Source organism: Fragaria vesca, linkage group LG6 (assembly GCF_000184155.1).
Source record: "Fragaria vesca subsp. vesca linkage group LG6, FraVesHawaii_1.0, whole genome shotgun sequence".
NCBI lineage: Eukaryota > Viridiplantae > Streptophyta > Magnoliopsida > Rosales > Rosaceae > Fragaria > Fragaria vesca.
Genome location: NC_020496.1, coordinates 33,088,535 through 33,102,731, shown reverse-complemented (window position 1 = coordinate 33,102,731; position 14,197 = coordinate 33,088,535). Strand labels below are relative to the sequence as shown.

Here is a 14,197-nt window from a genome sequence, read left to right as displayed (position 1 = left end):
ATGACTAGATGCAACATATTTGACAGTTTGAGACTTTGAGTACTAAAGCATGAGTTGTTAATTTGTAATAGCGGCATGTCAAGCTTAATTTATAGGCATTTCTATAGTTCTGCATTTTACATTGCCCTCAAATCTAGAGGTTGAAAGCTTAACTCATGGCAGAAGATGGTGGCAGCAGTGAAGGCGAAGGAGTGTGTAGCAGGGGTACTGCAGCTAATACTTCCTGGCCAATAAAGATCACACTGTCAACAGATCAGATGCGTTGGGACAGCCTCAAGATTTCACCCTCAAAGGAATTACAAGAGCAATTTATAGGAAAGATGAGTGAGGCCAGCCGCAAAGCATTAGATTCGTGGATTCCTGTTGAAATGTTCATGTATGATGTTGATACTTGTGAAACTTACGAGATAGAGTTGGCAAAGAAGGAGTCCTTTTGGTTTGAACCAACTCCTTGTCTTGGTGAGAAGAAAAAGAGTGTTGAAGGCACAACCTTGTTCTGATATGAAGAAGGCAAGGCAAGAGTTTGCTTATTCCATCAAGCCTTTTCGACAAATTGTGAGGAAGAGGAATCTTAGCTATGGCCAAGAGATTGGGTTGAGATGGTTAGGTAGCAAAACCATAGACGAACTTGAGTTTTCAGTTTTGTATGTACCAAGACGAGATCCGCTGGACTTGCGTACCTTAAGAATTTGATTGGCAATTCCAGATGCATGCTTTTGTAACTTAGTGATTCATTTTCCATTGTTCTTAAAAAAAAATAAAAAATAAAAAATCATGCTCTTTTGAGTTTCAATTATAAGTTTGATCAACTTCATTGCACCATATATGTATCAGACAGCAAATAACAGTCTTCACTCATTAGCGCTCGAGCGCACCAAATTTTGAAAAATAACACAGCGAGAGTGTAATAGTTAGCAAGGAAGAAAAAATCGATATTTTCGCCGAAATATCGCAGAAAATATCGTTTTTTTTTTACACAGCAATATATATTTCTCACCTCAGAATTTTTGGTCCGAAAATATCGATATTTTGCGATATATTCGAAATCTCGCCGAAACTGTCGAAATCTCACAGAAAATTTTGTTTTCCCGCCAATTTGAATGGCTCTGGTGAGGGAGCCTACAAGGCTAACATCTTAACCAACTCTATTAACCATCTAACTTGTTTATTTTAGTATCTTTATAATATATATTGGTTTTTCTTTTTCCGAATCTGAAAAGTAAAACATTAGGTCTAATCCCCAACTAACTTTTTTACCTACACTTCCATAAAAATAAAAATAAAAACTTTTTTACCTACACTTCTTAATTCTTTTTTAATACATCTGTAGGTCAAATTTTATAACTACCTTTTAAAAAATTATTAACCATTCAGCACTAACTTTTTCAACTTAACTCACTACAACTCCCTATAGATCAATGTTTATTCAAGTTTTTCATTTCAAATATAGTACATAATATAGAAAAGAAACATCTTTTAAAGTTTGGTTTAAAATTTCCTTGTTTTTCTTAAAATTTCCGTCAATTTTCTCTTTTTCTTTTTTTTACTGCAATCAATATTTCCCCGAAATTTCCATATTTTAAAGGGTCGAAATTTCCCTAATCACCAAAATTTTCTTCCTTGATGGTTAGAAAAAGAGTTACCGAGTTAGTCGTAGTATTTGATAAAGTGATTGTAGTCTTTAAGAGGACGAGTAGAGCTACAAATGACATTCTTCGACCTCTATCATTGTGCAAGATAATGCACGTTATCATGGTATATTGAAATAATTGAATAGTTATATTCCCCCAACAGATAAGACATTAATTCATCACATACCACATAACCAACGAACATCGCTTGGATAGTTCACTTGTATTTGAAGACTAGTATTCGGCCAAGAGTACTAAATGATCATGTTCATCTAGCATTGCTTAAAACTCAAATATCAAAAACCATCTCATTTACAGTTGGGGAGCTTAATTATAAGCCAACTTTCAGGTCGGTCAACTCTTATTCACACTTTCTTATTGCTAGGGATAGCTTCATAAACCAACCGCTCTCCTATTCTCCCAAACCACCCAACACATAATGACTGATGTAGTTTCAATTGTTTGCCGTTCATATCCTCTATACTTCTGATTTGTTTCTATCATGTCTTTTTCGAGTTAGAAGTCCACATTCAAGAACAAGCTATCAACATATTTATGACCTTAAACTAACATCTTGTGAGGAAAATGAAAAACAACCACTTTAAACTAGGTTCAGCCAAGTCTTCGCAACAACTTGGAATTTTCAAGAATAAGGCTCGCACAGTCCATTCCATGTGTATTATGCTACAAACAACGGTATGGACTATAACTCAATGAGTAAAGGAAATGTAGCTTGGACCTGAAAAACTAGCCAGTTTTGGTAGCCGGAAGTACAGAGAGGATAAGTTGACAATATGTACGGAGTCAGCTATGATCACATGCAACATTCACATAATCTGTCGGATTAGTCTCTTGCAGCGAGTGTATCCCTGATGTCAAGAAATCAGTATGCTTCGGAGTCGAAGCGCCACAGTAATTTTCACTTTCGTTTCTTAACATGTCTACAGCCACCGCTTGTTATTTTTCATTGATGAGCAGACTGGTGGAGGAGTGTTGGTCGACACCTACAAAGCAAAGTCCATCTGAAGGTAAGCCATAGATGACTATGACATTTCTCATTTGTAAGAATTTCTAAAAGGTTACAAGTACAACATTCTAATGTCTACTGGCTTCCCTGCAAGAGAGGATCGCCGAGATCTGTCGGAGGCTGATGTCTGAACTTGAATTCATGTTGATGATGCCGCCTCAGTGTTCTTCATCTTTTGGTAATAAGGGACTTCTCATCATTAAAATTGCTTGCAAATATTTCGTCGGAGGTGGCTGGTCCTTGCAATATGGTAAGCATTGGTGTGGAATGGTGGCACTCAGCGGTAGTAAATTCAAATGTAACCGATATGTATTTGTGTATGTACCATGAGATATCAAGACAAACTGTGTACTATGCAGAGGATTCAGATTCTAAGTCATCAGTTTTACCGACCTCTTCTCAGAGCCATTAATCAGTTTTCCAAAGGTCCACAGCGATCTCCACATCTGAGATCCTTTTCCAGTTGTGCTGCTTGTCAGAGTAGGGTTCCATCTCCCATAGAAAGAGTAATACTGCTTTAGTTTTCAATAACAATCTGTATCTCATTTACAGCACACCTTGGTGGTTCAGGTATTGCTGGATTTGTGGAAAACAGTAATTTGTGTCCTACTATCTGTTTCTAACCCTGGATTCTGATAGGTTGCCATCCTTAAACATTGAGGGGCCTTGGGACGAAACTCAAGAGTTGTTGGTTTCTGGGGAAAAGGAACTTGTTTTCTACCATCACTTGCTTCTGATGGGCAGCGCGTGAGGCTTCAGGGAGTATTGAGATGGCGGTACACTTCAACATTGCATTGTGACTTCTGAACTTTGACAAAGATCATATTTCTCCACTATCTCAGATGGTAGGGAGGATTTCTCCATGTCATGTGGTATCCAAAGACTATCCTTCTTGATAGATATTGGGCCTTCCAACATCAACCTTCTTCAACGAGTTGGCAGAGGACATTCTTATCTGTCTTCAAGGTTTCTCTTAGTCTTTGAGTACTGCCATTTTCAATGCTTAATCTTGTAGTACGTTGAGGAGGTTCTCTCAATCACTGCTCCAGGTTCGTCCCAGGATTTATTGAACTGTAAAACCTAAGCTTCCTCTTTTACTAATGCCTTTTTCAGGTTCTGAATCTGCAGAATTTGAAATACAAGTTTCAGTTCCCAGACTGCTGTAATATTTTCTAACACTCAGAATGAAATTAGATAAAGGAACTAATCACACCCAAAAAAATGAACATGGTGAAAAGACAGAATATATAGGCAACACAAACAAAATTTAGTAAAAGTGTCCATCTGTTCTTTCATGATACCACTGGTCCACCGCTGCCCACTACAAGAAAAGAGCCTGATATTCACTATTGTATTGCAACTATTCTATGGTTTTGTTGTAATTGACCCGTGTTATACTGTAATCTTCACTGCAGGGTTTCCAGTTACATAAACTCAAACTCAAAGATCATTTAATCCACAGTTCATTAGTTGGTAAATAAACACGGTGCTCAAAAGAATTGCTCACAGGTTTTGTCGATATGGAATCAAGACAATTCTAAATTTCAAGCAATTCTTTTGAACACTGTATTTCCAATGAGTATGAAATGGGTAAAATTATCTCATTATCAAATCATTCAAATGATCATACTATAATAAACAACATGACAACAATGCAACTGTCTAATCTTTAATGGTACCTCAAAACATAAGCAAGAAATAAAACACAACCTGATCATCTCCTATATGGCTTAAGGTGATAATTTTGAAACTCCGATCCAAAAGTAACAGACTCTTCATCAAGCTTCTTCTTCAATCTTCTCCAAATCCTCAACATATCAGACTGTATCAACCCTCTGTAAAGTGTCACAAAATAAATTTCTGAGGAAGAAGCCCCTTCTCCACAAAAAGTTGGTAAGCGTCTCTCCACTTCTGCTTCTCACACAACCCATGAATCAACAAAGTATACGAATCCAAATCCGGCCCTACCCTAGAAACATTGTTCTTGCTTTTCAATAACAATCTGTACCTCATTGTGTGTTTGTGGCACAACTTGGTGGTTCAGGTGTTGTGCGTTCTGGAAACTGTAATTTGGGTCCTACTATTTGTTTTATACCCTGGCTTCTGATAGATAGCCATCCTTGGACTTTGAGGAGCCCTGGAAATAGACTCCGGAGTTGTTGATAGCGGGGGAAAAGGAACTTGTTTTCTATTATCTGTTTCTAACACCTGCCTGAGTTGCTTCTGATACATAGTCAGCCCTTGCGGGGCTTCAAGGAGCATTGGGACGGTACACTTCAATATTGCAATGTGATTGCAGAAATACCGAAATGGCTCTGCGACTGATTCTTAACCTTGACGTTGATCATATTCCTTCACTATATCAGATGGTAAGAGGATTCCTGTGATGTGGTATCCAAAGACAATCCTTCCTAACAGATATAGGGCCTTCCAAGCTCGATCTTCTTAAACTAGTTGGCAAACGACTTTTTTTTACCCTTATCTGTCTTCATTCTTCAAGGTTTCTCTTATCTCTGTGTACTGCAAATTTGAATGCTTAATCTTCTGGTCCGTTGGGCAGGTTCTCGCTGTCACTGCTCCTGCTTTGTCCGAGGTTCTATTAAACTGTATACTCTAAGCTTCACTTTTTTGCTAATGCCTCTTTCGGGCTTTCAATCTGCAAAATTTGAAATACAAGTTTCAGTTCCCAGACAGCTGTAATATTTTCTAACCCCATGGAATTATATAAAGGAAGTAAGGAACTAATCAATCCCTGAACAAAAGAACAAGGAATATAAAATAAATAAATAAATAAAATAAAAAATAAAAAAACCTAATTTAGTAAAAGTGTCAGCCTGTTCTTAGAGGATACCGCTGCTGCTCACTACAAGAAAAAAGCCTGATATTCTCTATTGTTTTGCAAGTTTGCAACTATTGCCAGTTAAATATACTCAAATTCAAATGTCAATTAATCCATAGTTGATTAGTTGGTAAAAGAACTTGCTGTTCAAAAGACTCAAGGATTTTGTCAGTGGAATCAGGACAATTTTAAACTCCAAGCAATTTTCTAAACACTGTATTTACAAAGATTGTGAACGAGCAAAATTAACTCATTATCAAATGATCATACTATAAATAAACAACATGACAACAATGCAACTATTTAATGATACCTCAAAACATAAGCAAGTAACAAAAACACGTCCTGATCATCTCCTGTATGGCTTTAGGTGATAATTTTGGAACTCCGCTCCAAAAGTAACAGACTCCTCATCAAGCTTCTTCTTCAATCTTCTCCAAGTCCTCAACATATCAGACTGTATTAACCCTCTGTAGAGTGTCTCAAAAGTAACTTTCTGAGGAAGAAGCCCCTTCTCAATCATCTCCACAAAAAACTGGCAAGCGTCTCTCCACTTCTGCTTCTCACACAACCCATGAATCAACATTGTATACGAATCCAAATCCGGCCCTTCCCCGCTCTCTTTCATGTCATCCCAAATCTCTCTCACAATCTCCACCCTATTCAACTGCAAAAACATCCCCACCAATATATTATAAGTATGCACAGTCGGCGCGAACAACCCCTCCTCCTTCATCTTCCTATACAACTTCAAAGCGCTCTCCGCGTCCTTCCTCCCCTTGTACTCCTTAAAAAAACAATTATAAGTAGCTGCAGAGGGAGTCACCCCACTCCTCATCATCTCACCAAGCAACTCATCCGCTTCCTCGAGCCTTCCACAGGAGCAGAGACACTTGACAACCGAAGTGTAGGTCGCCACGGTGGGGCAAATCCCCTTCTCCCTCATTTCCTTGAGCCTGTCAAGACACAACTCCGGCTTATGCGCCCGGCTATAAACATGAAGAACAATCGAAAAACTAGTCACATCCGGCTCAATGCCTCTGCTGGACATTTCATCGAACACCTTCTGTGCATCTCTTATGGTCCTCTGAAACCGCTCCTCAGGGTGCAAACTCGCCCGCCTGCAAATCCCATCGAGAAACACATTGTAAGTAACCACATTGGGCTCAACACCACGCTGAATCATCTCTTCCAAGAACCTCTCCGCCGTATCGAACCGGCCGATCTTGCACCACCCGCAAACCAGAACCGTGTACATTTTCGCATCCGCCGCATACTCATGCTTTCTTCTGTTGAAGACTTCGGCCGCGAGTTTGACATGGCCGTATTTGCAGAGGGTGTCGAGCAAGAAGATGAAGTCCTGGGAGGTCGGGCGGGTCTGGACGAAGGTCTCGATGTCGTCGAAGGCCCGGACGGCCTGGCGGGTGAGGCCAGAGGCGATGAGGCGGCGGATGAGAATGAGGAAAGCGGCGGAGGTGGGGGGGTCCATTTGGAGGATGAGCTGCCAAGCGACGTCGTATTGGCGGACCTTGGCGACGATGTCGATGAGGAGGTGGAAGGCGTGGGAGGTGAGGGGAGGGGAGGGGAGGGAGTTGGCGTAGTGGAAGAGGGCGAGGGCAATTTTGGAATTTTGCTTGAGGCGGAGGAGGGTGTGATGGAGGAGGTCCGGGGAGAGAGTGATGCCGTGCAGCTGGAGGGAGGACTCCATTGCGTGGAAGGGGTTGTGGTGGTGGAGGAGGATGTTTGATACCAATTCGGCGTCGTTTTGGGGGTTGGAGGAGAGGGAGGAGAAGCGGCGGCGAGCTGAACGGAGAAGAGGAAGAAGAGAGGAGGAGAAGAAGGGACGTTGTGCCATTTCGTATCTTGCAGTCAGGTTAGGACTATTGAATCGGTTCAAGTACTTCTGGGAAACAACTAAAATATCGAGGGTTACGGAAAAAAATAAATCTCGATGTATGTTTTGAGAAAATATTAAATATTGATAAAAAATTTATTAAAATTTTATGTATAATTATATATTTAATAAAAATAGACTAAAAATAAAAATAAAATATAAAAAAATATGAAAATTTATATTCATACTTGTAAAAAAACAAAAATTTTAAAGAAATATTACGGATATCGAAGAGATTTTAGTCGTTGTTTGTGGGAAACAATGACCACATGCAGGTACTCGCTCGGGTTAGTAAAAACCTCGATGTGGAACTTGGAGAACCCCTCAAGCTCCCCCTTTTACAAGACAAAGCTTGTAAATTTAAAAAATAAAAAATAAAAAATAAAAATATATATATATATATATATAAGACAAAGCTTGTAAGTCTGTGTTTAATTTCCTCAGGCCTACGACGTACGCAATTCTCAATTCAGAAAGATCGCTTACATGTACATGCATGGACATTTGCAGATCGGCCATGGAGGATTTCAACTTTTCAAGTTGGTTTTGCTTCTTTTAGGTTGGTTGCAGTGTTGGTAGATTGTTAAACAATTCTGTTCTTCGTCCTAACAAGTTTTATAGGTAAAATATTTTGAGTATATGTCTAGCTATAATTCAGATGATGTAATTTTTTTACTTGGCAATCAATAATGACAACATATAACCAAATCATTGGTAATAGAATGATGCATATGGTAAGCAATTGAACTGTACGAGGCCGGGCCTGCATATATCGAGCAATCCAATGCAGAATTACCCTTGGCGATCCAATGTAGTAAAACAAAGCCGGCCAAGTGAATCAAAGTTTACAATGATGCTGTTTAATTTTCTATAAATAGATGCATAACTCATCCTCAGGAGTCCATCAACCAAAAGAAATATAACATCAAGAAGAAAGATATGGCTAGGGCTAATTAACTTGATTCTACTTCTAGTTTCTCTCTCTTCTTGTCCTGATTTCAGTTGCTGAGAGCAAACGATTTGCTGGTAAGAAGCTTTCATCTTCATCCTGTATAATATATAGAGACCTGAACTATAGTTAGTATCATTTTGACATTTGTATCATTATGACATTTTCTTCAATATATGAAACTTCATTTACCATCCGCTTTACCTAATAAGTGCAATGCTACATGCATATAGTTGGATTTGCAGAGAAGAAGGCTCCGCCTGCACTGGTCTGTAATTCCGTTTATGGTGCAGAAGAAGGTGATACTTGCACCAGTGTTGCTCAACAGTTCAAACGTAGTCTCAACTTGTTCCTTGCCATCAACCCCAATATCAACTGCAACAGCTTCTTTGTGGGTCAATGGCTTTGTACTGACGGTGTTAAAAAGTGAGTTACTGAGTACATTCCCATGTAGATTCAGTTGAGGACAAATGATTATATGAATAAAGAGAATGGGCTACCTGAGCTTTTATCACCTCGTTCAAAGCATTGTTTTCAGTTTTCACATACCGAAAAGAAAAAGAAAACACATTGTGTTTCCCATAAATTTTTAAGTTTGTTTAATAAACGGTAATTATCTTTATGGTCTGAGTAAACATACTGTATGCTTTGAGTAATTATCAGTTGGGGTTGTGGACTTGGTTTTAATGATTAGCTGCATAAGTGATGCAAACAGATACAAGCATGGCTCCATCAACAATTCACAACTTATTTTGAGGACTTGGTGAAAAATCAATGAGTAACAGAATGTAGCTGGGACTTGAAAAATGAGCACTTTATTAACAGATACTAATCATGGATTCAACTTACAATTACAGAGAGAAAGCCGATCACATAGATCCGACATATGTAAGCAAATAGCAGACGAATATGTTGTGTGAAGTCAGGTAGATCGGCTACGGTTGATCACATGTTACATCAGCTAGGATTGATCATATGTTAGCAGCCATCTTCTAAACAAGGGCAGAGTGCTGAGCAAGCTAGGATTGATCATATGTTAGCAGCCAAGACTAAACAAGGGCAGAGTGCTGAGCATCTTCTACCCATAATCTGTCGCATACTTTTCTGCGGCTAACTGTAGGTGTATCCTAATGTCAACAGATGCTTTGAGGCAAAGCATTTTTAACTTGCAATCTTTCACATGTTTGTTATCCTAAAGCCATCGTTTGTTATTTTTCATTGACGAGCAGACAGGTGGAGGTGTTTTAGCTCTGTTGTCATTTACACCTACAAAGCAAAGTTCATAGGAAAACTAAGCCACAATTCTCATTTGTAAAAACTTTTAGTATGTAATGAAGTTACGTACTAGTGTCTTCTGGCTTCCCTCCAAGAGAGCATCGTCGAGACCCTGATATTGGAATGCCTGTTAATGATTGCCGCCTCAAAGTTCTTGCACTATTAGTAATCTGAGATTTCTCATCATTCATATTGCCTGCACGTTTAGTAGTAGTTGAATGTGTTTCCATCATAGGTTGCTGATTCCTGCGATATGACAAGTGTGTTGGTTAGAAATGGCAAACAGTAGAAAATTGTTCGTGTCGAATATGAATATGTACTATGAGATATCAAAACAATATATATTACTGAACTGACAAGGTCATATATTATCATGAAAAAAAGTATACTATAAAAAGAAAGATGCAGAGGATTAAGATTCCAAAACCATCAGTTTCACTCACCTCTTTTCAGAGCCATTAATCAGCTTTCCAATTGTCCGCAAGGATCTTCTTATCTGTGATCCTTTTCCAGTTGTGCTACTTGTCAAGTTAGGAGACACAAAACCTGTTGAAAGACCGACCTTACTCTCCATAACAATCTCTATCTCACTGGTGGCACATCTTGGTGGTTCAGGTGTTGATGGAAACCGCAGAACAGGAATTTGTGTCCCTGGCTTCTGATAGGTAGCCATCCTTGGACTTTTAGGGGCCTTGGGACGAGACTCAGGAGTCCTTGGTGGCTGAGGAAGGGAAACTTTTTTTCTCTCATCTGTTTCAGGCACTCTCTTCTGATAAGTAACACTTGTTGGACTTAGAGGAGTCCTGGGACGCGGTTCAGGTGTTTTCAGTAGTTGAACAGAAGGGTCTTGTCTTCTACTATTAGTCTCTAAGACTTGCTTCTGATAGGTAGCGCTAGTGGGACTTCGAGGAGCTTTAGGACGATGCACTTCCAATGTGGCATTGTAATTGCTGAACTGCCCAACTGGCTTTGCGACTGTTTCTGAACCTTGAAGCTGATCATATTCCTCCACTACCTTAGATGGTAAGGAGGACTTCCCCACATCATGTGATATCCGAAGACTATCCTTCTTAACAGATCTTGGGCCTTCCAAGCTCAATCTTCTTAAACGAGTGGGGAGAGGACTTTTTGATCCCTTTCTGTCCTCAGGGTTCCGTGCTTTCTCAGTCTTTGCAGTACTGCAATTTTCAATGCTTAATCTTCTACTACGTTGAGGAGTTCTCTCAGTCATCACTCCTGGTTTGTCCCCTGTTTTGTTAAACTGTATACCCTGAGCTTCCTTGTTAGCTAACGCCTTCTTCAAGCTCTCAATCTGCAAATTTGAAACACAAGTTTTAGTGTCTAGACAGCTGTGATACTTGCTGATAATCCAAACATTAAGCATGAACTTAAATAGAGGAATTGATCAATCTAAACCAGTAAAAAGTTTCCACCTGTTCTTTGAGTTGCATAACCTCGCCAGTCTCCTTGTTCGCACGAGCAGCACCAAGTTCAACAGTGGAAACCCTCTGAGCAAACTTCAAGGTACTTACTGTTTCACCGAAAGAATCTTCTTCTGGACTCACATGAGCAAGCATTAAAGTTTTAGCATGTCCACCTGAAGTACAAATCCCAAAAACAAGGTTGTGTCAGTAAATGCACTCTTGAGATCAATACATTAAGCGCTAATTTCTAAATGAGGAAAAAGTTCCTAATATCTCAGCATTGCCTAAGAACCAGTGAGGTTATCGTGGCATGATCAGACCCCCGAACAAAAACAAGAGCACATGCCCTTGGGGTTATTCCAATTACCAAGTGGTGAAAAAGGGTCACTAGGTGAGGTTAGAGTTATCCAATCTAACAAAAAGATAAAGTTTCTAATATCTCGGCATTGATTGAGAACCAGTGCGGTTATCGCGGCATGATCAGAACCCCCGAATAAAAACAAGACATCAGTGAGCACATCCCCTTGGGATATCCCAATTACCAAGTGGTGAAGAAGGGTCACTAGGCAAGGTCAGAGTTATCTAATCTAACGAAAAAATAATGTTTGAAAAACAAATATAACAATAGTGAGGGCTGTTAACAACCTAAGGAGCCTTGTAACAGAAGTGCCAGTTTGGTGGTGAAGAAGGGTCACTAGGCAAGGTCAGAGTTAATCTAATATAACGAAAAAATAATGTTCGAAAAACAAAATATAACAATAGTGAGGGCTGTTAACAACCTAAGGAGCCTTGTAACAGAAGTGTCAGTTTGCTGTTTCTGTAAGGAATGTGAGAATTCTTCTGAGCCAAGGCTGTAATAACATCTCCTAAGCAAGAAAGAGACTTGTTGATATACTGTGCCTCTTTGAGCCTGTCTCCTGTAACTTCAGATTTGTCCACCCGTTCACTTCCTGCGAGGTCAACTAAATGAAGGCAACTGCGGAAAGTACTTCCAGTTGTATCTTTCCCATGCACATGGACAGTAAGGACACTACACACCAACCCAATACGTCAGTCAGACAAAATAACTCACAGGAGAGACAATTAAAATAACTTGTTTGCTAAAGACTGACCTATGGGAACGGCTACTGCGGTTATTGATTGCAGTAGAACTCACTACTCGATTTACCTCACCAAATTTCATGAGGTTAAGAACATCAGTGGTTGAATTCACTGAATGCATTGTAGCATCTGGAATACTCAAGCCATTGTCACCAGGGCAGCTCCGAATCTCTAATGTGTGAATTGTTAAGGTACACAAAATGAATGCAGCCAATTTTTCTTACCATTGAAATCAATGTTTAAAGTATGATAAATTAACCAATATGAACGGATATTTGGCAGTAGATGAATCTTGTACAAGGAGATCTCGTACTTGTTCATTGTAAATTTCAACCATTTGAACATGAATCTCATAATGTATGATATCCTTCCTTCGTTTGGACATCTGGAAGAGATCATTGAGAGCTAGATAGTTGATCCCCATGTCGCTAGTTGACCCACCTGATGGGCCACTCTGTAAAAGCATTGAAAATTGTTAGTTCAGACTTCAGTTTTAAAAACCATTACAAAAGCAATCGTCAGATTACAAAATCATGCCCAGTGAAGCAGTTAAATTGTATATTACCATGGTATGTGTTTTGCCAGATCCGGTTTGACCATAAGCAAATATGCATACATTGTAGCCATCCATCACAGACCTGATCAACGATTGAGTGTCCTTGAAAACATCATCTGAAAAGAAAGTTCAAAATTGTTAAACCGAAACTAGTAATGAAAATGAGGTTGATGTAGAAAGCCCACTAAAAAGTACCTTGGGTAGCAGCTGGACCAAACACTTGGTTGAACTGAAAAAGTTTTCTTCCATCCTTTTGTGGCTTTGCGGGGTCCAAGATCACAAGTGATCCATCCTCTCCAATGAAATCTATAATATTTTTGGATTCACAACTGAAAGCGGGCCTAATCCTGCAGTAGACTCTTATATTACCTGAAGAAATTTTGACCAAGATCAGATTACTGAATCTTATTCGTTATCAACTCCCAAAGTATAACACAGCATGGCTACATTTCTGTTTAGGATTTATGATGAAGTTTACCAACCTTTCAAATCCTGAACCATGTTGTATAGTTTTCTGTTCTCTTTCACCACCTTATGATAGCCAAGAGCAGCAGTAGACAGCTCTTGTACTTGTGTCCCTGAACCCACAAACAACAAGCAAGACCCAGTTTTAAAAAAATAATTAGATAATAATAATAGTAATAATCAATAAACAAATAACATAGCATGGAAAATATTTCATTCATCATAGTTTCCACACAGTATAGAAAATGGGCACTTTGAAAGAGCATGCAGAAGCCTGTGAATCTGACATTGCCTATGGCTGCATATAAATCGACACACTTAACATTTTATTGCATGTAATTACACAAGATCATGGTTGATGTTGATAGTAAAACTTGGACATCTGAAAATCTCATTCTGGTTTACCCATATTAAAATGAAGGATGACGTCTTTACTTGTTGCAGATTAAATATTTGTATGTTCGTGACCAGAAATGAAAAGATAAAATTGGCCAAGAGGACGGACTACTTTAACTTGCTAAAAGTAGGACTTACCCAAGTCTTTTAAATCACCGTGCAGCTGGGTCTGTAAGTCTTCGAACTCCCTTTTTGCACTTAGCCACAAGGATTTTAGATCCTGCCAAGTGAACAGCATTACAAATAACAACAATACAAATAATGCAATAATTCCAGAAGCTAGTCCTTTTATCATTTTGTGGGATCAATATATTTTCATTTATACAGAAATTAATTTGTACAAGAGTCCGTAACTTGCTAATTTTTATTATTACACAGGTATAATGTGTGTGTGGATGTATATATACATATACAGCCCTTCTTGGCTGCGGACGTCCGGACCAAAGTTTTTGGTGCGGATTTCCATTTTTGCACCACTTCCCGATCGAATTTCCTCAAACTTCCTTCTAGACATATCTAGATCATCTTGTGTAGATCATCTGTGCAAAATTTCAGCCAATTTGGTGATCGTTAAGGCCCTCAAACTTGCGTTTTTCTGTTATATACCTGAACCGGACAGAATTCAGTCCGTCAGATTTGT

General features: G+C 39.1%; 2 protein-coding genes across 2 annotated transcripts in view; both read right to left on the bottom strand.

Annotated features, from left to right (window-relative positions):
- Window positions 1-4,271: 4,271 nt before the first annotated feature.
- LOC101293124 (pentatricopeptide repeat-containing protein At2g13420, mitochondrial-like) lies at window positions 4,272-7,352 on the bottom strand. The gene is made up of 2 exons (XM_004306150.1): window positions 5,811-7,352; window positions 4,272-5,314 (listed from the first exon to the last, which is right to left on the bottom strand). The coding sequence occupies exon 1, from the start codon at window positions 7,350-7,352 to the stop codon at window positions 5,847-5,849; it is 1,506 nt and encodes a 501-aa protein (XP_004306198.1). The 3' UTR covers window positions 4,272-5,314; window positions 5,811-5,846.
- Window positions 7,353-9,402: 2,050 nt separating this feature from the next.
- The window catches only part of LOC101292828 (kinesin-4-like), a 6,877-nt gene continuing 2,082 nt past the window's right edge, over window positions 9,403-14,197 (bottom strand). The window contains exons 6-16 of the mRNA XM_004306149.1: window positions 13,696-13,777; window positions 13,179-13,274; window positions 12,892-13,065; window positions 12,706-12,812; window positions 12,416-12,594; window positions 12,152-12,316; window positions 11,819-12,069; window positions 11,049-11,212; window positions 10,059-10,927; window positions 9,686-9,861; window positions 9,403-9,606 (exon numbers count right to left, since the gene is read on the bottom strand). Coding sequence (XP_004306197.1) covers window positions 9,533-9,606; window positions 9,686-9,861; window positions 10,059-10,927; window positions 11,049-11,212; window positions 11,819-12,069; window positions 12,152-12,316; window positions 12,416-12,594; window positions 12,706-12,812; window positions 12,892-13,065; window positions 13,179-13,274; window positions 13,696-13,777 — 2,337 coding nt within the window. The 3' untranslated portion in view covers window positions 9,403-9,532. The remainder of the gene's footprint in view (window positions 9,607-9,685; window positions 9,862-10,058; window positions 10,928-11,048; window positions 11,213-11,818; window positions 12,070-12,151; window positions 12,317-12,415; window positions 12,595-12,705; window positions 12,813-12,891; window positions 13,066-13,178; window positions 13,275-13,695; window positions 13,778-14,197) is intronic.

Excerpts from the sequence above, each read along its gene's own strand:
- LOC101293124 (XM_004306150.1), bottom strand. The coding sequence starts at position 7,352 with ATGGCACAACGTCCCTTCTTCTCCTCCTCTCTTCTTCCTCTTCTCCGT.